Source organism: Crassostrea angulata, chromosome 7 (assembly GCF_025612915.1).
Source record: "Crassostrea angulata isolate pt1a10 chromosome 7, ASM2561291v2, whole genome shotgun sequence".
NCBI lineage: Eukaryota > Metazoa > Mollusca > Bivalvia > Ostreida > Ostreidae > Magallana > Magallana angulata.
The window spans coordinates 40,326,934-40,351,887 of NC_069117.1; the positions used below are offsets into that span (position 1 = coordinate 40,326,934).

A 24,954-nucleotide genomic window follows, 5' to 3' on the forward strand; every position below is an offset into this window, starting at 1 on the left:
AAGATTTAGTGAAAAAATAATGAAAAATTGCGCATTTTCTCATAGTTTTTTTTAAAGAGGAGAGTGTCTGAAGCCGTCGCACACAACGAAATTAATATATTTCATGTGATATCACGTGTTAAAGTTATAATTTGAGTTTCGTTGTGGGCGACAGCTGCGGGCAAATTTTTCTATTAAAAAAAAAACACCAAGGAATTGATGTCTTTTGATCGGTTTTATGAAAATTACGGGCAAATGCACTGCTTATGACGTCACAATTACCCTTGTAAAAGTCTAATCAGGTATCCCTTTATAGATCCTCAGTTCAAGTGTATTCTTTTGTAAATAAATGTTACATTTCAATTTCTTGTGATATTTTTAATAATCACTCTAAAAAGGGCAAACTATGACTGAAATTGTACCTAATTTTAGGTTTCTAATTGTCAGATTTTTAAATTGTTTCTTTGTTTTTTTGTTTATTGTTTGTACAAATGTCCGGATTACATGATTTTTAAAATAATGAGTACCAGTTCTTAATAATTTGATTTATGATTACTCAATATTCGTGGCAATTATTGCAGTGATTCTCTCACAACAAGGTTTAATAAACAGAGAGAGAGAGAGAGAGAGAGAGTATAATATATGTATTAGTATGTTACTAAAGTATGTATATGTAACTGTTGTTCATTGAAAATGTATATATCAGAGAATAAAGAACTAAAGTAATTCCCTTCTGTAAACTTAAATGAGATAAACACGTTTGTTGTATTATGGAAAGTACAATAGACACGAAAAAAAAAACGCACAACTATAAACAATTGATTTTAGAAATAATGAGGGTAGAAATCATTGTAAGGATGTAACAAAACACAAATCAAACATTAGGACTCTTAATAGGTATAAAAGGGATAATAATTAGTCGTTCATAGTATTAGTATTCGTACAGACAAAATCTATGAAGTGACAGAATTGTTGTATAATATTGCTGTATTCTTAAATACATGTAACACCAATTTACAGTATTTTTATCTAATGTCATCAGCTTCGTGTACATTTATCACTTGATACTTGTTGAAATTGATTTAAATGAAATTTATTAGAAATGCACAAAAGTTCAGCTTACCAAAGGGTAAAGTTTAACACAAATCAGAAATTGTTTTAGCTCACCGTTTCGGGAGACATTAGTTTGGCGCTCGGCGTCGGTGTCAAGACTCCTGGTTACAGTGTTTGGAGTAGGTGAAGTATGTAGGTTACATGTATTATTGGTACTAACTTCCCTACTCTTGCATGTATTGTGCATCATATGATATTATGCATTTGACGGGTATGATGCTGAATCAGGGCCATAGTTTTCGAATGCTGGAGAAAGTTAAGGTTTTCGGAGTAGTTACGAGGGTCAATCAAAAAATACGAAGACTTTTGTCATAGCTATGTTATTTAACGTCATATCATTACTAAATTTGGTAGACATAATTTAGCAACAGTTTCAAACAATTTCCAAGGAAAAAAGTTAATAGATTCCTTTATTTCTAAGAATTATTTAGAATCTAATCCTGCAAAAATGAGGTCACGGCGCACGGTCAAAATTTGTGTAATGTCAACAATAATCAATATAATGTTGAAAGTAATATCTCTATCAATTGGGCTTAAAAACAAATGATATTGAAACCTCAAATTAAGCTTTGTCTTGGTATTATAAGTTCCAAACAATGACAGGATAGATTGTTTTGTCGAACAGATATTATTAACTAAAGACAGATAGTCCTCTTTAAAATTGACTAAAAACATCGACGTCGCCGGACGTCACGGCGCAACGAGAGGTACAAACAAAATGGATTTAACCCAGAAAAAAGCCGACACAAGCTGTGAAAATGCTCAATTGTGCAAAAAATAAGTCAACAATTATTTGCAAGTTTGTGTTTAACTGTAATAAATTTTTTTGGGGTGGTGATAATTATATTTTGCATATAAAACAGTCCGAAAGAGAGTAGAATATCTGTAAATATTTGGTAAAAAAAATAAGTAACGTCAACCGACTTCTAGGGTTATCCTTGCTGTAAACTAAGAGATACACGGTTAGAAAATGAAAACTTCGAAGAACTAACTTATGATTCTCGAACAGATGTCTGCAAGTAAGATGTTAAGTGGTTCAGTGTCATTTTAAATTGTAAGGAGAAAGGCACAAGAGACTAAGCGTGATAAAAAGATGGGGTATATCTATCAACTGTGCGTGTTTAATCTTGACGTCGTGTTTTGAACGGTACCGTGCGCCGTGGTGACAAAACATGTTGTTTTTAAAAAGGGGTAACAAAAATACCATTTCATCAAATGGACTAAAACTTCGCATATCAATAACATAAGTGTTGGTGCACAGATAAATCTGTTATGTTTGACTCTCATTAAAAATATATGATAGACAGCCACATTGTCTTCGTATTTTTTGATTGACCCTCGTATAAGGTTTTTTGGAGCATGTTAAGGTTTTTTGGAGTAGATAACGTTAGACAGTCATATCTAAGTGATTATTTGTTCTATTTTCACCTAACTTGGATGGTTCATGTATCTTTTAATACACTCGACTAGGAAGTCAGGGTTTTTTTTTTAATCTGGTTCAAGTTTTTTAGCAGGTGCCCTTTGGTGTTAATATCTTCTAATTCATATTTTCTTTATCTTGGATTGATGATGCATCTTATGATACTATTGCACTCGACAGGCTTGAATGCTGAATATGAATTAAGGGTTTTGGATGCTGGAGGATGTTAAGGTTACATGGAACAGATCACATATCTATTAAGAAAATATTAATGATTATTCATATTTGCATGGTTATCGTATTGTACATGTATCATATCATACGATATTGTATTATATTATATGATATTGTATTATATGTACAGTATCGGTTTGTATAGTATGAAATTACAATGTATATCGTTTTGTATCATATATAGTACGATATTGTACAAAAGACAGGAAACAATATTGCATCATATAATTTGATAATCGTGGTCTCCTTAAGTTTCGTTTAAACGTGAGCTCTGTAAACTTGGGTTACCTATATTTTATTTAAAAAAAAGTTATAATCTCCTCTGTCAGCCATTCTGTCGCATGCATATATATATGCTCGTTACTTTTGTCTAAAAATGTCTAGAAATGTAATACATTTTCACTAAGTATTAATGTTATAACGAATTCATACCTTTCAGACAATTGTTTAGCAGGGCGATGGAAAACGGAAATTTCATCCTAAAGCGAGTTAAGCCCTTCCCTCCAGGTCACATGATGAGTTATTTTTTCTATATAAATATCTTATCATATTTATAAATTTAAGAAATCGAATTATGCATCATGCATAATTTCTTTTTAGTTGCATTGCATGGTTTCTTTTTCCTCAACCCAATGTCAAGGTTCCAACTTCTTGTGAATATGTGTCTTATGTTAGGATTTTTTTGTTGAGATCCTGATATCGGTTTTTGTATACAGGAAAAGTGCTATATACTAGTTTCATACTGGTACTTTTAAAGTCTTCCGCGTGCAAATCTCCAATAATCTTAAATCAATTAAAGCCGACAAGAATTAATAAATTATTCGGTAGCCATATTTTTACCGATATTTCGTCTACTACGACAAGGGTATAAGTTACGATTTATTGTTTCCGATCGAAACTTTCTCGGATGGTTAAAGAGCAGGCAATCGCCACCGTTCCCTGGAATCACAAGATATGATGAAGTGACCGCCATTCTATATATACTTTGGACAAATTTTATTCGAGGGGAGAAAATGCAAAAGAAAATGTAGAGTTTTAGGAGATTTTCAATATTACTTCATCTACCCGTTTCTTTTTATAATCGATAGTTGCGAATTCCCAATTTTATCAATATACATTTAATTCTAAGATCGATCTCTAGATAAACCTCGAAGAACTATACTTAATGGGGATCAAAGGAGTGTGACAATTTCAGCACAGAAACATATTGGGAAAAAACTTCTTCTAAATAACTAGTTCGAGTGCCAAATCAACAAGAAGATATCTCGGGAAAAATCTTCTCAGTAACGTAAACAATAATTGATTTTACCGTGATATGTGACTGACATGAATGACTATGCATAAAGTCAAGTTTGCATCATTTTGAAATTATTACAGAATTTTCCTAAACATTCTCTGGATTAAAAAAAGGTTTTTTTAAAGGCAGGGGTTGCTTTTTTGTTGTAGGAATTGCCAAAATATCTAACAATTATCTTGCACACAGAGGATATATCTGTTCTATCTGCAGATTTCCGAAAGTGCATATCGAACACGTGTTTCTGCAGAGGGATTAGGTCCTGAACGACACTTATTTCCAACATATCATACAGGTGATAAGTCCAGGGTGGTCATTTCGATCTCCTTTTTTTGCATTGATTTTCTTTAATGTCCATTAAGTATGGCAGATCATTTGTCAATGATACCTACAGTCTTTATCATTTGATATTCCCTTCCAATTCCCTTCTAGTGCACTAGATGCTATTTTATCTTCCAATGCGTTTTGAACAGCATGCAATGAAGCAACAACCACCTATTCACTGATACATAGAGAAAGTATTTTACTACAATATACCGTAGACACTCAACGATCTACAAAAAAATATTTCACTGTATTACTTTTGTCAAGGTGCCCCGGAAGAGATAAATGTTTTGCCATAAGATGATATATTCTAAATGTCGCAGTCGGGGAAAAATCAATTTCAGATTTGCAACACAAATTGGCATTATTTTTCCTCTTTCTTGTTAGCATCGTTGTAGCGATGATATAATGAAGCCTTTAAATTTGGGCGCAGTTCCGATTACCCTGAAGTATACGTTATTAAAGGCTTAATAAACTTTTCCCACTCATGAAATTTGAAATCAATAACCGTTTTTGCCCTTCAAATCTGCATGACAAACCAGAAAGGCCGGGCTTGACGCAATCAATTTAATGAATACAGGTACTAGAAGTTTGACAGGTATATGGTTAACATCTGTAGCCCATGTTCTTTGAAACTCGGCCGTTGCTTTGGTTTCTTTTAGAAATGAGACAAACATAATATCAAATATATAAAATAATGTTCTTTATTTTCAAAAAGGTGGATTTATTAAGAGGGGATTTCAAATAGTGGGCTGAGCACAACTGATGGTTCATAAAAGAGGATAAAAAACGACGGGCTTACCCCCAAGATGCCAATTGACTTATACTTTAACAGGTGAGTAAACATTAATTTTCTACATTGTACATAAATGATTGCTTTTCAAAGTTTGATAATAAAAATACACTAATTACACTATCACTGACCTGTAATGTTAATTCATTAAAGGTTAGATTTCTTTCAAAGAAGGTAATTATGATGCAAATATTTTGTTCCAAAGATATTAAAGCACATGAAGACATTGTTTCTGCCTAATGTTTGGTATTCGTTAATCAAATGCTATATATAAATGACAATTTAGCTATTCATAATCTGTACCAAATGTATATTTTATGGATATAAAAATGTAAAATATACTAATGGCTCCTTAACACACTTGGACCAATGTTTATGATAACATTATATCATAGAGATCTTGTTGCATTGGGAAATCGGTTTTGCATTTCTTCGAGGCGGAGCGATCATGACACCAAACGCAACCCCGACCCGCAGAACCCGAGTTCGAATACGGCAGGAAAGTCTGTAACAAGAGTTTTAAATATTATTATTTGAATTTTCCCAAAACTTTTATTTTTGGGGGACTATATTTCTTAAGTAAACTATAAATGCCACCTAAAATACTACTAGTAGTATCATAACTAAAAATAAAATACCAGTTTGTTTCTGTTGCTTTTCCCAAAGGTGTGGAGAACCCTTTTTTTCAATCTAGAATATGCTCCTTTTTCCAATTGCGTTCACTCCATGCGATAATGAATACGAAATAACAAAAACGAAGTTATTGGATCAACGCCGACTCTTACAAACAAATACGGATATAACAAGTTGAAAACCAATGGATCATACGTTACTTTAGAACACCCTCTGCGGATAATACTTCAGATTATGAATGTCACAAACTAACGTTTTCTTGTCGCGTATTACTAGCATATTTCCAAATTTGTGATATAATGAAGAAAGTAAAGAAACTAAATAATATCATACAAGATACTACACTGAACTTCGCATTCATATTCTCTTGTCCCTTAACTATATGGACATCTTTACACAAATAAGAGACCCAAAGAATTACATTTCAAAGTAACTTTTTCAAGAAAATAAAATCTTTTGTAGAAAACGCCATGATTGACTCGGCAAATACGACCAAAGACGATGGAGATGAGATTGAGTTATTTTCCTTGTATGTCACCATCCCTCTAGGCGTTCTGTTGGCGGTTTTAGTTGTCCTCGCAGTGTCTGGAAACGCTCTTACCATCATAGCATTTGCAAGGGATAAAAGTCTGCGGACCGTGTACAACATGTACTTGGTTAACCTGGCCGTTACCGATTTCTGCCTCGGCCTCTTCAGCATGCTTTTCTATTCAGTTCAAACACTTGCTAGCTATAACTGGCCATTTGGCTACCATTTCTGCAAGGCCTTTCTTGTGGTAGACTTCACGCTTTGTTTAGAATCCATCATTACTATCGTAATGATCAGCTTCGATCGCCTGCTTCTATTGAAGCACGGGCCGCATTACATCGTGAAAGAGACAACGAAGAAAACGTTAATCAAAATTTTCGTTTCTTGGATACTGTCGTTTTCGCTCTATTCGCCCGCCATCATCGGTTGGGACTTATGGATGGGAGAAGATATTAACGAACCGGGAGATTGCGATGTGCAGTTTGCCTACCATTTCATCTTCACTACAGCGACGGCCATCATCGAATTCGTCATTCCATTGTTCGCTGTGACTATCATTAATTTTCTGATATACCTCCAAATAAGAAAACGGACGGTCGTTTCTCCACTACCCAACGGAAGGAATTTTTCATCAAACCCAATAACGGAGCAGACGACAAGCGCAGAAGAAAGGGAGAAAACTCGCAAGGATATCAAGGCTGCGCGTTTTCTTGCCATGCTCGTTCTCGTTTTTGCAATCACCTGGGCACCTTACACAATTGCAACTATTATCATTTCTTTCTGCGATAGTTGCATCGATACTTACTTCTACGAGTTTTTGGTGTGGTTGCTGTGGGCAAAATCGGCGATCAACCCCTTCCTGTATGCTCTGAACAGTGCGTTGTTTTATAAAAACTTCAGAAAACTTTTAAGATGTCGCAAAAAACCTAACAATGCTAACCATATCCCAACTGTTGTATCTCATGTTGCCTCGTAATCAGAGGAGAATGCTTCTCTCGTATCAAAGCTAAAAGTGCAGTACGTGGTAGTGCTTAAAATCTAACCGCTTGTGTTTTAATCATGTTGATATTATACACTAAGTCTTTGTACTTGTTAGACTAGTATCAATATAAATACAAACCAGGCAAAGAGAACAAACAACATTTCAATTTACTGTAGGTAGATTGAACTGGCTTTGGATTATACCTATTTATTAACTGCATAATGAGAGGTGTTTATTATAATTATTTTTTTTATTTTTGGGGTTTTTTTTATTTTTTTTTTAGTATAGTTTGGTACATTTCACTTCTCCAAGGAACAAGAAATGTGAGTCATTAGGATGACAATAAGGTTGCCAAGTTGTACTTCAAATTGGTTTTTACCATGTTTACAGCCAATAAAAAATCTAAAAACTATTCTGTTGTGCATCTTTTAACTGAATATTTTATCATTAAATGTACTTAATAATTAATCAAACTGTTTACAAGAATTAAGGACATTTAAGTACAAAGCAAATAATTTCGAAAAGCATTTCTGCCACTCCACTTCCTGTTTTCACATTTCCCAAGTTTCACAAGTGCATGTTACATTAATACACAAGAAAGAAAGGGCTACTTTCCGCGTTGTGGGTTGCAATGAGGTAAAGTAATAAAAGATCGAACTTTTCCAGGAAATGAACGGACGTGATTCAACATTTAATTAAAAAAATATTGCCGGGCTAGGAAAAGATTCCCGGAAAAAATCTACATCAAGATAAAAACTACATTTAAACTACACAAGAATATTATGACGTATTTTAATTATGGAACGCGTAATATTGGACGCCTTCATAATAGTCAATGGTAGCTATTCATACTGTTTCATTGTAAAAGCAGCTCTGACAGAAAATACGTAAACCCTTTTTCACGTGCATGCGTAATTTGAGGTGAAATCCTAGAGGCTTGTTAACATATCTCATCTAAATGTTCAGAGATGGAGTTATGCTCTTATAATTATTCTACATTTTGATTATTTTTAGAAACTTTGTTCTAACTGTTGGCATTTTAAATGAAATTTTTTTTCAACAGTTTTTGGAAATATTTTTCTCCATCTAGTAAAATATGTGGCCCTTTAATTGAGCAATTCAAATTCCCATTCACTAAGGGTGCTTTGTACCAAGTTTGAAAGAAATAGGCTACTAGTTCTACGGAAAAGTTAGATATTCAGACAGCTGGTCAATGGTGATTAGAAAAACTTATTTGAACCAATGGTTATTTTTGGCTATTTTGGGGTAAGCAAAAAAGAAATGTGAATACATACCATGTAAGGCCAAACAAATATAATTTTTTGTTCGTCGGACCTCCAATGAGCTGACGGTTATAATTTTTTTTACTTGTTTCTGAATTATAAATTAAGATTATCTAAAATACGCAAAATAGAGCAGAAATAGAACAGAAAAAAGCGCAAATTTTCCTGGATGCGAGATATTAGTAATAATATTATTTGTAAAGATTTATTGAAATACGAGCGCGCAGGGTCCAACAAACCAGAATTTATAAAGGTGTGGCCTAATGTATACCTCAAGAATTCCAAATTGCAACTGCATGGGCATTACAAACAAAACTTTACAAGAAGCAATGCTTACCTCAAGACGTATGTAAAAATCTTATTAAACTTGTTTTAATAACAAAGTTTCCATCTACGTAATAATACAGAGTTTATGAGACTTGGTTTGGCAGAAAAATAGCACTATCTTTATTCAATAAAACATCAAACCATCATTAAGTAAGTAAAACAAAGTATTCAGCACACATTATTAACTTCCCTATTTCTACGGCTTCTTTGAAACCAAATCCAGAATCCTGCAGGGATGAGCCAACACAGCAACAAATGTTTGGTTCCAGAGGACAAATTGATTTCTAATGTCTTGAAGAAATTTCATTTATTTCACAACTGAAAATTTGATGAGGATTTACAATGCACAAAACAGCATCAAAAATAAAATAAAACTAACTGCATTTTTTATTAACCATCATTATTACAATCCTTAATGACCCTGCTAGTTTTGAAACTTGAACAACAAATGGAACATAAAATTTCTGAGGCTTTAAAATTGGCAAGTACATGTATCTTGCAATTTTTTTCTTAATGGTAGTTTTGTATTACCAAATATTTTACTTCCTTTTGTAGAGTATAGCTTGGTATTATAAGAAACCTTTAGGAATTTACAAAGAAATATTACATTTTGTATTATCTATATAATCTGAATGTGAAAGTTCTTTTCAGCCATCATCAAACATATCTATACACTGGGTAGCTTACAATACTCATACATAAGAATATAAATATTTCCAGAGTTCACATGCATACAGTGTATGTATTCTGTAGGTTGAGTTATCAAATAATTTCCCTTTCATTTATAATACATATTGGACTACTTTCATCAATTAAACATGTATGCTTAACCAAATTATGTGATAGATGGATAAAACCCTATGGCTTTTGCAAGAGAAAAAATTAATTTTACTTCAATTTAAAACACAAACATTCAGACAACAAAATATTCAAAAAAAAAATATACCGGTACATATATATACTTATGTACAGCATATATTTCAGGTTTCTGTTGTCTAAATCATAGAATGCATAATGTAAACAAAAATCCCATTAGATTTCCGACAACTCAACAGAACATAATATACCGGTATAGTACATATATTACGACAATTTTCACTTGCTGGTCCACTGCTAACTTGGAACTTCCGAACCAGGACCAGGACCTGAAAAATTCCAGATTTGTTAAAAATAATTCTAATTAAAGAGGCTGGTTGGTAAAGGAAATTTATGAAGAAGATTGAATACAAACAAACTCCCCATATGCAGCTTGCAATATTGAATGAAATTGTAAAAACAAACTTATCTAGAAATTAATACATTGTGATACTGAACACAAAAACCATGCACAGCAGACCTAAAAAAAGGGTTCATATGTGTTGTCCTTCCATCCCCCCCCCACCAAAAAAAAAAAAATTAAATTTCTTAAATTTACACACTAAAACCCACAAAAATAGGCCTCAGACCCCTCTGGCAAACAAAATCATCCCTTGGAAATTAAATTAAAATACAACAATGTTTAAAAACATATGGAGTATGCAGTTTATAGATATTGTGTAATTTCTGTGAATTATTGTAAATAAATGTATATATATGACTCAGGCTACATAGTCTAACTGAATTTAAACAGATGCCTATTAATATTCTGACTTTGCTTTTTCTTAATAAACTAAATAAAAATGCTGTTTGCTTTGTATGGTGTAATATCACATACCTGAATCATCATCTTTGTCTGTACGGAAACATTTGTCTTTGTGTCCTCTACAACTACGACACTCATCGTCTGAATCATCTGATGATGATTCATCAAACATCTTTGGTTTCTCGTAGATGCAGCAACCTGAGATATGAAAGACAATGACAAACAAGTACATGAAAATCAAACCCTCTGATATATAACTAAACGTCCTACATAACATTTTCTTGTTTTTTAAGTTCTTATCTGAAAATAATACATGTAATACATATTTTCTCTCAGCTGTTTTGGTTTTATATACTTGAAATACAATGTAATAATTTTGCATGTTTCTCCCTGCAGCATTAATCAGAACTGAAAGTTGGAAAAATTTAATGCTCAGCATGAACTTACACTTTGACTTTTTCTTGTTCATGTGTTCATTGTCTACTGTGTCTGTTGTCCATTTTACTTCCCTCTTGTTTTTTGGCTTTCTCAACTTGAGTTGTAGTACCTGTGGTTGCTGAAAATTTCCAAAAGATATATCTTTAAAATCTATAAACAAAATATATAAAAGTTGCTCACAACTTTATCCTATTAGTTTTTCTGTGAGCTAGCTAGTTATCAGAAATTTAACATCCATTGCTACCAGTATGTACAGGCCAACATAAAATGTTCAGACAGTCATAAGGAGTGCTACTGGTAAGTTGTATTAAAGTATCAAGATTCAGTTTTCATGAAATGTTTGGAAATTTTTTATTAACGCTAAACAACTACATAATTACAAACTAATTTTTGATGACATTGATCAGAGATTCAGAGTTTGGAAAAGGCTTTTGATCACAAAAACAATTTTTAAATTCTCACAGAATTTCTGCCTTCACATTAGGAATTCCAACCACTATACTAACTAATAAAATCAAACATATCAAGATCATCTGGCTATATATACTACGTATTGGCAGATGATCTTGCTGTTGATGATTGATTGGTCAATTTGGAATAGATATTTTTTGACTTTTGGGTTCTTTGAAGAACTAAAGTTATAAAATATATTTTTCAAATTGTCCTGCCCTAGGTTATTTTAAACTTATTATACATAACCAATTTTCATTGAATCAGCTCTATAATATATATATATATATATAAAATAGAAATCTGACATCTTTTAATTATCCATTCAGATTCCATGCATTACATTAAATTATCATCTGGGGTACTTTTATGTCGTACTTTAAAGTTGTTGCAAAACAACTCCCGATGAAAATTTCATCTTCAGCCAAGTTCCTCACCTGATAAGAATGAGGGGCATTTCAAAAAAATTAATCTTGTGATTTTTGGGAGTTGATTTTTATCAACTCTCCTATGCAGTTACTCAGACAAACCGAAAGTGAAACAGTGTTTGGACCTCAGCACAAATCATTGCTGCTGTCATGACTTAATTCTTGAAAATAATTGATAAATTCGATGTAATGTATGCTAAAGCATTGTTTTTCAAGGAAACTTATTTCTAAATACCTTGAAAATAGTCAGAATTTAAATGGTACGAACAATTTAAATATTTTTTGTAGTCGTATGTATTCCTACGCCAGAGTTCAATATGGTCTCGTTCAACTCGACGCTCAGCTGTCTCTGTAAATCCTTGTCGGAGATTTACGGTGTCAGCAGAGCGTTTGGTTGAACGAGACTAGAGTTCAATATTGCTTGGATTCATACAATTTTCGAGAAATATTTCTAATACTGATACATAGTTTGATTGAATTAATTTTATCTTTATATATTATTTAACATGATTTACATGGGGGTTTCTCGACATTCTTGTCAAAAAGTCCAAAAATTCATATTATAAAAATGTGCGTATTCTAATTCAAATTAGAAACTACATGTACTTGTCATGCAAAATAACATATCATTGATTTTAAAATAAATAAACATCGACAAAATCAACTCCTGACAGTTCTTCATTACTTTGATTTTTATAGTTGTGAAAGAATATATTAAGTTTTGACTATGAGGTACTGAGTTCATTGATTTCACTAAACTGTTATTCATATTATTGCTGATCCTATAAGCAAATTATATAGTCTTTTAATGTTTTGTAGACTCCGGAATGGAATTGAAATAATAGTGATCTGTCTCTCGCTACAAGATATAAGTACTGAATAACAATTAACTGAAGGCAAATTGTTAAACAGCTAGAGTATAGTTAAATAGAGACACTATTTCGCTTAATGTTTGTGTAATTATATCAATATCATACATCAATATTTGTTCAAACTTTCTCTAAGATTACTGATTATGTGAGCATCAGATCAATTGGTGGAGAACCCGGTTAAAGAATTCAGGGACCCTGGTTTGAGACCTGGTCTGTTCCATCATTATTTCTCCCATCCCATTACATTTGCTGCCATGGCAACCCCTACATCTGATAGCCTTACTTCGGAGAAAAGAACCAGCTATTTTCAAGGTTGAAGATCCATTTGCTGCAGAAGGAATGTGACAGACTGGTTTGACAACAAATGCTGCCAGACTTCCGATTTCTGAGATTAAGTCTACTCTTTGATTATTTTTAGCATCCTTTTACACTTAGTGTTGTAACAAACCCCAGTAACTGACAGGTTAATGGAAGAACATTCTAGACCAAAGATCATTTGAGACGGAGAAGGGGGTATGTGATGGTCAGACCGGTTTGATCACCGGCGTTTGGTATCTCAGTTGGTTGGGCACTCGAACCCATGTCCCTAAATTCCCTGGAAGATCAAAGAGAATTCAGGGACCTGGGTTCAAATCCTTACGGCCCCGTCAGTACTCACCTCGATCCCCGTTAACTTAAAACATATTAAATCATATCACCATTTAACGAAAAAAGAAAAAAAAATACCTCTGCTTCTTCATTTATAACTTGTGTTTCGGTGACACCCGTTGATTGTGATTGACCCTCGGCCATTGAATTTCAAAATATCACATCCCAAACAGTAAATTTGTTGACAAAATAAATCTTTTTAGATTGACAGAAGGTGCGTTCGAGTGTAAACAACTTGTACCTAAATCTTGTTCTCTCGCTATTCATGCTATTCATCGTAATTAAATGAAAAAAATTATTAAAGGTTTCACATGAAAAATCAATATCACACAGGCCTAACGTTATAAATTATATTTTTTTTGATAATTAAACGATTGATAGAGAAATTATCTATGCCGAAATTCATTGCACTTTGTTTAGAGATTATAAATATTTTGACATGGCTGACATCGCTAGTTGATTTGTCGCTATGAATGTGAATTTTTGTAAATTGGGAAGGAATCTGCCGCTGTGACTACATTTTTGAAAAGCCTTCACGATGATGATGCAAGCAGAAGATGCTAGATATTTGAAAAGGTAAGATATTGTCTCTCAAAAGATTCTAAGTAATAAAATAAATATACTTTCGAATTTCCTCAGAATGTTATTTTTTGAGTATGAACTTTTTCCGTGTTTTTACTCATGGGATAAAATGCCTTAGATCTAAAACCCAAACTTGAAAAACACTTTCATGATGTGGAGTCACATACAATACATAAACATACAAATTAAAGACCGGTACAATATGAACAGGTTGGGACATTGTTTGATGGATTGGTGGTTTGACTCCCGTTTGGTGATTTTCAAAGTCATTCATAGTTCATTTTTAGTTCGTTGATTATGTTTTCCACCGAGGCCAGTTCTCTGACTTGTGTAACTTATAAAATGAATTCTTTTTAAATAATTTTATGTAAACATTTTACATGTGGGTGATTAAAAACGTCAAAATCAAATACAGTCAGGAAGTCAAAAATAATTAATGTGTGTGTGTGTGTGTGTGTGTGTGAGTGTGTGTGTCAAAATGATTGATAGTATTAAATATTTAACTTCATTCCTCAGACTCAACACTTGCATACATGTGTTAACAAATTAGTGACTGCCATTGAAAACTTCAAGTTAACACACCTTTGGAAAACTAATAATATCATACAACTACAAACATATACTGTACCTGGTTGATCGGACAATTTAAGTGATGTTCTGGTGATTATTGAACTTAAAGATTTATTTTCATATTGCAATGATGAATCAGTAGGACAAATTGCTCAATTTTGCTTCCTATTTTAGCAATGGGTTGTATTTAAATAGATATCAAATACATTTCCAATAAATATGATAAAACTTTCATTGTTTTAATATAAATTGTGTAATATTCATTCCCAGGAAAGTAAAAGGAGGAAATATTGATGTTCATCCCACAGAAAAAGCCTTAGTTGTAAACTATGAGTTAGAAGCAACAATCTTGGGTGAACTTGGTGATCCCATGCTCAGAGAATGGAAAGAATGCCAAAAAATGTAAGCAATTTGAAATTATTGATAAAACCCACACACTGTAACAGTAATCTATTATTTAAAACATTGAGTGTGTTGATAGTTTATATAGCTAGAGCTGTTTTGATTTGTTCTTTGCAGTATACGAGTAAAAAGTTTGAATGAAAACAGTGATTTGGCCAGTTTGGCAAAGGACATAATTGACAAGTGCAAACTGATTCATCCCACAAAACTACCAGAGGTGGAACAGTTGCTGTATTATCTACAGAACAGAAAAGAGACAGGGCCAGTCAGTGGTATGGACATAGTTATCATACATCTATCTCTCAGCAAAAATGTTGTTTTGGAGTTTTTTATTTAGTTTTTGATACATTGTATGTCATTTGCACACCAACATGTACAATTAACAAAAAATTAATTTTAGTCATTTTAGTTATTTGATAAGTCAAGAGAAAAAGTGATTTAAGAACATCTGTGTACTCAGTATGTATCTTTTGTTCTACAGTAGCCTCAGAAAAAACAGAGCTGCATGAGAAACCAGAATTACCCTCCTATGATGGCACAGAGATTGATGAAGTGGCCAACATTAATGATGTGGATGATTATATGGAGCTGCTGTACGAGGATGTACCAGAGAAGGTCCGCGGATCAGCTTTACTGCTACAATTAGCTCGAAACCCTGACAATTTGGAAGAGCTTTTCCAAAACGGTAAATAATTTTCATTTACACTTAATGCATATTTTTATTGATTTTGCAAAAGCTCTTTTCATCAACAAGAATTCTAAATATTAAGTTGCCATGATAAGAAATACAAGAGTGTCTTTGCACAAACTTGTGAAAAAAATTTCAAATGTTTTACTCTATTAGAAACTGTGGTTGGGGCACTGGCCAGGGTGCTAAGGGAAGACTGGAAGAAGAGCACAGAGCTGGCCACCAACATTGTCTACATCTTCTTCTGCTTCTCCAGTTTCACTCAATTCCATGGTGTTATTGTTCATTTCAAAATCGGGGCATTGTGCATGAACATTGTAGAACATGAGCTAAAGAAATATGTCATGTGGAATGAGGAGCTACAGAAAAAGAAAAAAGCTGATATCCTTTTAAGCTTTTAGCTCAAGACGATTATTTAATTTGGTACCTGGGTAAATTCATATAAACATTTGACAAAAATAATATATGCAGTTTTTATTTATACATTTTAATGCATTGGTTCATATATAATCCCCTTAAATAAATAATTTGAGCAAAATACCCCAAACAGCTTTAACAAAAACCTCACTAGATACATAAATTTCTTTTAAAAAAAAATAATAATAAAACACAATTGTTTTCAGTCTTGTTGCATAATTTCCTTAACTATATTTACCTGGTTCTGATAAAGACAGGAAAGGAAAAGAGGAATATGAGAAAAGCCTTCAAAAGTATGAGGGTCTGGTCAAAAAGCAGGAACAGCTTTTAAGGGGTAAGTCTTAGCCAATGGAATTAATGGGATAGACCCAGATACATTTGTATATCTCGAGAATTGCTAATGTAAACTACTTCAGAGATTGAAAATCTGACTGTTTACTTTTTCAGTGGCATATTACTTATTACTGAACTTGGCGGAGGACTTGAAGGTGGAAATGAAGATGAGAAACAAGAGCATTGTGGCGTTCCTTGTGAAGACACTGGACAGGGACAACCATGAACTGTTGATATTGGTGGTGTCCTTCCTCAAGAAACTCAGCATATTTATAGAAAACAAAACAGAAATGGTAGGAACTCTTGAATAAATGATTTTTTTATAAGTTCATGAAGCTCAGAATAGGAAATTTTCACATTTCAATATTGGTATTTGATATTTTTAGGCCGAGCTGAACATTATAGAAAAGCTCACTAAGCTTGTGCCGTGTGACCATGAGGACTTGCTAAACATCACTCTCAGATTGCTGATGAACCTGTCATTTGATGCTGAACTACGCAGTAAAATGTTCAAGTTTGGACTTCTTCCAAAACTTGTAGGATTACTACGTAAGGATAAATCTAATGATAATTCTAATTGCGTGAATCATTGTACATGTACTAACAGTTGACTATATGACAAAGAAACATGGCATGTTGAAATCTTATTTCTTTTTTTTTTAAAGCAAATGAGAACCACAGAATGTATGTGTTGGGGATTCTTTATCACATCAGCATGGATGACAAGTCCAAATCAATGTTTACTTACACTGACTGTATCCCAATGGTAAGGGAATACCTTATTCGCTTGATTTTATAATGATTTGATTAAAACCACTGTTGTACATATGTGTATATAATTGAATATTTTGTTTTCTAGGTTATGAAAATGCTTTTTGAGAGTGGAGAAAATGTTGAGATGGAGTTGATGGCTCTATGTGTCAACTTGGCATCTAATAAACGGGTGGCAGCCATGATCTGTGAAGGTCAGGGTCTCAAAATGCTGATGAAGCGGGCTTTCAAATACAGGCACCCACTGCTGATGAAAATGATCAGAAATCTGTCACAGCATGATGGACCAACCAAAAATCTCTTTGTAGTAAGTTTTTGGTACTTATTCTTAAATCCAACAGCAACTTGCATCTGAATGAATTTATTGAGTAAGGAGAAATAGGATAGAGTTGGTAGATGAATTAATTTTTGTTTTATTTGATAGGATTACATTAGCGATCTTGCTCAAGCTGTACTTAATGAAGAGGACGAGGACTTTGGCCTAGAATGCCTAGGAATTCTGGGAAATCTTACTATTCCTGACCTGGATTATGAACTCATTCTGAAGGAGTATAATTTGATACCCTGGATTAAGAGTCGACTAGAACCAGGTATGTGCAATGATCCTATCAGTAGAATCCACTTTTGACTTAGACATTTGACCTTGATTCATGTTCCCTGGAGGTAGAATCCACTTTTGACCTTTGACCTCTCTCAGTACATTTAACTTTTGACCTTGACCTATGACCTCATCACATTTTATAAGTTGTATATGTAGCTACTTCTTACTTTGACAGGTGCCTGTGAAGATGACTGGGTGCTGGAGGTGATCATCCTGGTGGGAACTGTGTGCAATGATGATGCCTGTGCCAAGATGCTGGCTGAAGCAAACATCATACAGTCACTGATTGAATTGCTTAATGGTGAATATAATATTAATTTATTGTAACAAAAACCAGTTATTCTTGGCCATTTGCTTTTTGAATTTTGGTCATCTTTATTGTGAAAGAAATCATTAAGTTTTTTGGTCCATTTGTATTCTATACATCATGGAGATCATCCTCTATTAATATTGATTTTGATAATTCACATCAGCCAAAAGCTTAATTACTCAATTACCAAAATTATACATATTCAGCTATACTTATGAATGAATTTTTATTTCTCTCAAACCATATCAATGGTACAGGAGGTACAAAAAACAGAAATAATTACAAATGTACAAATGTATAAGAATAAAGGTACCAAAGGTAATTTGATATACAGTGTAAAAACAAAAATCAGATCTTTAGCCACATGTGCTTTCTATTTTTGGCTAAAGTTTTTCTATACATTAATTTACTTACCAGAGTATTATTTAACTAAATGATTTTATTTAAAAGATAAATGAATATGGGTTTGGGCAGCAATGTTATTTCCAGGTGTAAAGTAAGCACCAAATGGTGCCTGTTCCAATAATTTTCTTGCATTTTCAATTTATTTGAATATTAAATTAAATTATTTAATATTGGATTTTTGTTGTCAACCAGACGAAGGTAAAAAGTCAATCACACACGACCACAGTAAACATTGTGCTTTAAAGTTGTAGAATTTGCCCCATTTCTGATATTGTTCCTCAGTGATTTTTTTGGTGTACCGTAACCCATTATACACAAAGTTCATATATCATATTGCTTTGTATCCCACCAACCAGTGATGAAAAAATATTTTAAAATTCTTTATTAATAATTTTATCAATGCATGTAGTGAAGCTATGCAGAAAAGTGGAATTAATATTAATGAAAACACATTATAATATTCTCTTGAAAAATTTGAACATTGGTGATAGAAAACAAATGGTGTTATTTTTAGTATTTTTTTCCTTTAGGCTGATCAAAATCAAAATTTTGATTTATAATTGAAATTAATCTGATTTTAATTACAAAATGTTAATTTGTAGTAACAATCTTGTTCTATATACGTTTGTATGGTAATGGTTGGCTATTCAATGAAAATGGCTTAAAGTATCTTATATAATTAAGCTTTTGTTGTTTGGTAATGGTGTTAGAATAGATGCTAGTTTTTTTGCACAATAAATTTGCATGCTAAATGTACATTAACTCTGTCTAATATCACAAATCTAAAGCATGCCATATAGGAAAAAACCCCATGTAAATACACATACCAGTACTTTGTTTATTTAGACACTGATTATTATTGTAGAATGTCAAATAATTTAAATACATGTAACATTGAACATTTGCATACGGTCACCTCAGGCATTGCAATATCTTTTGCTATCATTTCTTTGATTAAGTTGTTACAGTTTTTGAAAAGCAGTACTTAACAGTTCATGCATTTCTGAAACTCAAATTTCTTAAGTGAATAAGTGTCTAAAAAGATTTTATGTGGATCAGTTCTGTCTTGAATGTAGTGCATGCAATAATTGTTATACAAAGAAGTTAGTGATTACTGAAAGCCATACACCATTTACAGTGTACGTATATTTCTTAGAACTAGATGAGATACAATTTAGACAGGTTGTATATAATAGAATTTAATGCATGTATATCATATAATTACTGTGAAGAATAATGTGCCGTTTAGTATAGCTGAAATTGGAATGAACTTATTTATATATTTTAGTATACAATGACATATGTCAAGTAATATTGATTTTGGTCATTTTCTTCATTGCTGATATTTATTTCTTTTAGCCAAGCAAGAGGATGATGAAATGGTCTGTCAAATTGTATACGTATTCTACCAGATGATTTTCCATGAATCGACCCGAGAGGTCATCATCAAAGATACCCGTATCCTTTCTATTTATGTACCTATGTAGCAAAAAAAGCCCCTCTCTAAGAATCAGACTCAATTTTAAAGATGTAGTACAATTAAGTAAACATTCAGCGAATGCTTTTTATAGATTATCTTTTGATTAAATTCTTCAAATGACCTTGACCTAGTTTAGAGGCTCCTGCTTACCTCATTGATTTGATGCATGACAAGAATTCAGAGATCAGGAAAGTTTGTGACAATACTTTGGATATGATAGCTGTGAGTATTGTATTCAGGAATTTTCCTCTAAATCTCAGCAGTTTCTTCTCTATTGTTTGTTTTCTGCACCATCTAATCATGCCTTTTAAAATTAATTTTGATATTTATGGGTAATGTTCTTGTGCATGGCAAACTTTTATAGAACACGTTTGACATATTGACAGATGTCCAATCCTTTTATGTATTTACATGATTAGCATAATAAAATATTGGTTAAATTAACTAAGTCTCTATTATCAATGATGTCAGAGTTTCATACTGCTAGGAAACATTAATTGCAAAAATTGCTTTTGAATATCTCTGATTTATTTGACCATTACAGGAATTTGACGAGGAGTGGGCCAAGAAGATTCAGCTGGAGAAGTTCCGTTGGCACAACTCGCAGTGGTTAGAGATGGTGGAGACTCGCCAGGTGACAGAGATGGGGGACCCCTACATGTACCCAGAGGAGGGGTACGACCCCTACCTCCAGGACGCTGACATCCTGGACAGACCGGACCTGTTCTACGATGGTAAAGTATTGTTAATTTGTTCTTTTATTCAGTATAAAAAATCTCAAAGATTTGTGAAGGTATATGGTTTTCATCCAACAATTTGTGTTTTATATCTCTGAATCTTGGTGAGAGGAAAGAAAATGCACAAGTTGGATGACTACTGTAAATTCCTTATATTATGCGAGTACTTAATTCCGCAATCCCGCTGGTTTGTATCAAATCATGAGAATATAAAATGCTAACATTGAACTTTTCTCCTTATTTCTTATAGTTTTCAACTCTTAGAAAATAATGGCCAGATTTTAAAATCCGCGAAGGATGCTTCTCGCGATTTTACGTGGATACTAATTCCTCGCGTTTAATTAGGAATTTACAGTATCATATATATACCATTAAAAATTATAAAATTATGAGAAATTCTTTGTATCACTTTGTATCACTTCTATTAATCCTGCCTTTTTGTGTATATCCCCATTCCTCATTGGCTTTTTGATGTAAAAGACCTTTTAATTTCATTTCAATAGTAATGTTTGAAAATTCATTGGACGTCTTTGCAGTATCATATATCAAAATTTAAAACGGGTGAAATCCACCAATATTGATGCAACAATGTGATTAAATAATGTTCTTTTTAATTTTGGCCCAGTAGTGAAGAAAATGGGATGTTAAAATGTATGAAGTAGACTTAATTGACTGGTCAGGCACGCTAGAGTCTTAGTGTAATTTTGTAATTACATGTACTAGCTACATTAGGTTTTAAACTCATTAGGTTTTGGCAATTAATGGTCAATATGTAACAGTTTGTAACCTCATATGACTGGTTTTTCAGCTCGTTTTCTATTTGAAAGTTAATTTTGGTTTAATTTTCAAAAATGGGTATAAAAAATAAACCCTGTTATTGATTTGGATTGTGTTCCATATCATTCAGTTTAAAAGATGTTTTGTTTTGATAGGTGGAAAAGGTGAGAGCTCATGCATGAATCCTACATGTATTTGAGTGTGTTACATTGTGTCCATTATTGTTAACATGTTTATTAGTATGAGGATGCATGAATAATTGAGCTTGAATTGATTTATTATGTACTGCAGTTACAAGCTTTTGTCCTTAATAATTTTTACTCCAGATTATGATGAGAGAGAGAGAGAGAGAGAGAGAGAGAGAGAGAGAGAGAGAGAGAGAGAGAGAGAGAGAGAGATATGTTTTATGGTGGTTCATGTTTGCAAATATAAGTATTATAATTGTGTATCGTTGCATGGTGTTAAAAATTGTTCAGTCTGCAGAAGCAGAAAAAGCCTTTTTTCCTAATTTTTCATTTCATTTGATCATTTATCATCATTTGTCTTCTTCTCCAGAACTTTTAGGCCAATTTCAACCAAACTTTGCACAAAGCATTATTAGGATTCAAATTTCCTCAAATGAAGGGCCATGCCCTCTTTAAAGGGGAGATAATTTAGAATAATTGAAAATTTGTTGCAATTTTTAAAGATCTTCTTAAAAAACCATTTGGCAAGAAAAGCTTTAACTTCTGTGAAATAACAAATTGAAAGCAATAGTCTACATGAGAAATGAATATATGAAACCCTTTCTGCAAATAGTGGACATACACTATGAGCATTAGTGCTCATAATTTGCAACCATGCATTTACTGGGTACGTGTATGTAATTTTTATACATACAGATATATAAAAAGAAAATGCATTTCAATATAGCATGCTTTGCCTAAAAAAAATGAACCACCCTAATTTTGATACCTTAATTGATGCCTTGGGTCTGTTGACAGCAAAGGGACCGTGCATCTTCCTAATTTACCCCCAGCATTTACCTGTACATGTACCAATTATACTTACAATTTGAAGTTTGTTTATGTATGAAAATGTTGATCAGCTTTGATAACAATTTTTATAGATACATGTACCGGGTATATTTATATTTTGCATGTGTGAATTTTTGCTTTATATATAGTAAATGATTATGATATACATACATGTATTGTGTTTTGTGGATATTAGGATCATGCTCTTAATTTTTTTTTCAAATAAGCATCTTTGTCAATGAGGTATATGTACAAATCATGTACATATTGTATGTCACAGACATACAGTTGTTTTAGTTTTTGATATCAAAATTGATCAAAATAACGTGATGTTATTGTATTTAATCATTTTGGTCGGTTTCAGATATGTATGAAAATGCATACATAATGGATGGACACTTGACTCCAGAGTTCATTGATGAGAATGGCATGTATGATGGACAGCCATACGGATATGGGTATGTGCACAGTGTTGTCTAAAAATTCCTGGATTCTTTAAACCTCAATATTTTAATTTTCTTTATGGAAAGTTCAATTTTGACAAGCATTCAGATACCTTGTTCATGAAATTGAATAAATGGAGAAATATTTGGATTTTTTTGCTGGAAATACATTTTTAATTATTATACAAGGTATGGTAATCCCATGGACGGTGGATATGATCCATATGAACGGCCAGAATCCCATATGGGATTCATAGGGAACGGCCCCCCTGTGGATGAGTATGGCAGGCCACTGGAGATGGACCCATATATGATGGATGGAAGACAATCCATGATGATGGACCGATATGGGATGGGCATGGAGGAGGACCCTTACCAGTATGGGTACAATGGGTACGATGAAGGAGTGTACTGATCCATGACCGATGAATAGAACAACTATAGATGATGTAGAAAAACGTAGACTGATCATAAAACTCAATGGTCCGAATGTGTTCAGAGTGTATGAACCAAGTGATAAATCTGTGATAGTGACATCCACCTGCTGTTTCTTTTACTTGTCGCCATAGTGCATGTACAAATGATTCACATTTTCTGAAAGTACTGATATCATTAAAGAAGGTGTCTTCACAACTATGTCTAGAATGAATGAATGATCACATGTACTTGTAGATCTGAAAACTCTTTGTTGTTGAACTGGTATTTACAAATTTGAATTAGGATCTGGAATTCCTTTATCTTACAATCAGCCATATTGGATGTTGTGCAGATATGCATTGTGATTTGTTGTATGGCATTCTCCTTGTGTCAGATTTGCATTGTGCATACATTTCTATGCTTGTGATATTTTTTCTCCGTCCATATGCTTTACATTGTTTTTTTCATTGAGTCAAACTTTGCCTGCTATTGGCTATTTTATTTATACACTCAAAGTAAATTTTAAATTATTTGTTAGATAGAAATTTCATGATTTGTACATACATTTACGTAACTGGACTGAAGTAGTGTTTCCTTTGAATCATTGCATGCATGAATGACTTTTTAATGTAATTCCTGATGTAAAAATAAATTCTGTTTATTTCTCATATTTTGTCAATTTTTGGTCTTTTTTACTATCTAAAAGATAGTAAATGTACATGTATTTTACATGTGCTTTAAAGATTTATATTATGGTTATCTAGGCCACACCAATATAATTTTCTTGTTTGTCAGACATTCAGTGAAAAAGGGTGAGAGTGGGCAAGCGATTAAAAAATAAAATTATTATTGTCTGTAGCCAAAATTTTTAGGTACTGGTAGTTTGTAAATAAATTTGAGCTGACATTGATATTTCTGCCATTTGTTTCTGATTTATAAATTAAAACTATTTAAAATATGAAAAGTATATAGTGGAAATAGGACAGAAAACAGTACAGAATTTTCTGGATGTGGGAAATTAATAATTATTTTATTTGTATAGTTTTATTGAAATACGAGCGCGCAGAGTCCTGACGAACAAGCAATTATATTGGTGTGGCCCTATGGAAAAATAGTCAATGTTGTGGGTTTTTATGGAAATTATGCGAAAAGACACTTTTTTATCATGCTGTTCCTGCTGCTCCTCCTTCTGATGCTCCTCATCCTGCTGCTCCTCTTTCTGATGCTGCTGGTGCTTCTCATCCTGCTGCTCCTCCTCCTCCATTTTACTTTGAAGATCATTCTGTTTTTTCTGAATTTTGGAGAACAGAGGGGAAAAAAGTTGCATCAGAGAAATGTGTAGTCGTACAAGTGGCAGGGCCATATATGTCTTCATAGAAAAGAAATATTCAGATTAGAATTACAAACTTACGAAAATTAAAATCTACTTTCTTTATATTAAGGCCTATTGATATGAAAAATAAGGCAAAGGTGTTTGAGAAGGGACGTATATATAAAGGGGGGGGGCTGAAATAAAAAATGGTATTTGCTTTTATGGCTTAGGCTATGTGTTCTTCAGTTCAGATCAACAGACACACTGATTCCAATCAATGCTTGTGTTTTATTTTTTGGGGAAAAAACATCTTTAAAATTTCATT

General features: G+C 32.9%; 3 protein-coding genes across 3 annotated transcripts; 2 read left to right on the top strand and 1 right to left on the bottom strand.

The window, feature by feature from the left end:
• The first annotated feature begins 5,090 nt into the window (after positions 1-5,090).
• On the top strand, positions 5,091-7,568 carry LOC128156964 (histamine H3 receptor-like). The gene is made up of 2 exons (XM_052819306.1): positions 5,091-5,199; positions 6,253-7,568. Exon 2 carries the CDS (start codon positions 6,261-6,263, stop codon positions 7,293-7,295), a length of 1,035 nt encoding a protein of 344 aa, XP_052675266.1. The 5' UTR covers positions 5,091-5,199; positions 6,253-6,260; the 3' UTR covers positions 7,296-7,568.
• A 1,435-nt stretch (positions 7,569-9,003) lies between these two features.
• Positions 9,004-13,606, bottom strand: LOC128156965 (E3 ubiquitin-protein ligase PPP1R11-like). Its single transcript, XM_052819307.1, has 4 exons — positions 13,447-13,606; positions 10,980-11,088; positions 10,605-10,730; positions 9,004-10,056 (listed from the first exon to the last, which is right to left on the bottom strand). The coding sequence occupies exons 1-4, from the start codon at positions 13,510-13,512 to the stop codon at positions 10,025-10,027; spliced, it is 333 nt and encodes a 110-aa protein (XP_052675267.1). The 5' UTR covers positions 13,513-13,606; the 3' UTR covers positions 9,004-10,024.
• Positions 13,607-13,792: 186 nt separating this feature from the next.
• LOC128156004 (kinesin-associated protein 3-like) lies at positions 13,793-23,985 on the top strand. Its single transcript, XM_052817955.1, has 17 exons — positions 13,793-13,944; positions 14,791-14,922; positions 15,040-15,194; positions 15,404-15,607; positions 15,767-15,991; positions 16,266-16,361; positions 16,475-16,653; positions 16,747-16,909; positions 17,026-17,126; positions 17,220-17,438; positions 17,556-17,721; positions 17,908-18,033; positions 19,807-19,905; positions 20,064-20,149; positions 20,472-20,661; positions 22,822-22,915; positions 23,090-23,985. Exons 1-17 carry the CDS (start codon positions 13,907-13,909, stop codon positions 23,313-23,315), a joined length of 2,499 nt encoding a protein of 832 aa, XP_052673915.1. The 5' UTR covers positions 13,793-13,906; the 3' UTR covers positions 23,316-23,985.
• The last annotated feature ends 969 nt before the right edge of the window (positions 23,986-24,954 follow it).

What these genes read in the sequence shown, in the direction of transcription:
- LOC128156964 (XM_052819306.1), top strand. Translation starts at nt 6,261, where the DNA reads ATGATTGACTCGGCAAATACGACCAAAGACGATGGAGATGAGATTGAG.
- LOC128156965 (XM_052819307.1), bottom strand. Translation starts at nt 13,512, where the DNA reads ATGGCCGAGGGTCAATCACAATCAACGGGTGTCACCGAAACACAAGTT. An exon ending in TTATAAATGAAGAAGCAGAG is followed by an intron (nt 11,089 to 13,446) that starts GTATTTTTTTTT and finishes GGAAATTTTCAG; the next exon opens with CAACCACAGGTACTACAACT. An exon ending in GAACAAGAAAAAGTCAAAGT is followed by an intron (nt 10,731 to 10,979) that starts GTAAGTTCATGC and finishes TTCATATCTCAG; the next exon opens with GTTGCTGCATCTACGAGAAA.
- LOC128156004 (XM_052817955.1), top strand. Translation starts at nt 13,907, where the DNA reads ATGATGATGCAAGCAGAAGATGCTAGATATTTGAAAAG. An exon ending in TGGAAAGAATGCCAAAAAAT is followed by an intron (nt 14,923 to 15,039) that starts GTAAGCAATTTG and finishes TGTTCTTTGCAG; the next exon opens with TATACGAGTAAAAAGTTTGA. An exon ending in ACACTGACTGTATCCCAATG is followed by an intron (nt 17,127 to 17,219) that starts GTAAGGGAATAC and finishes TTTGTTTTCTAG; the next exon opens with GTTATGAAAATGCTTTTTGA.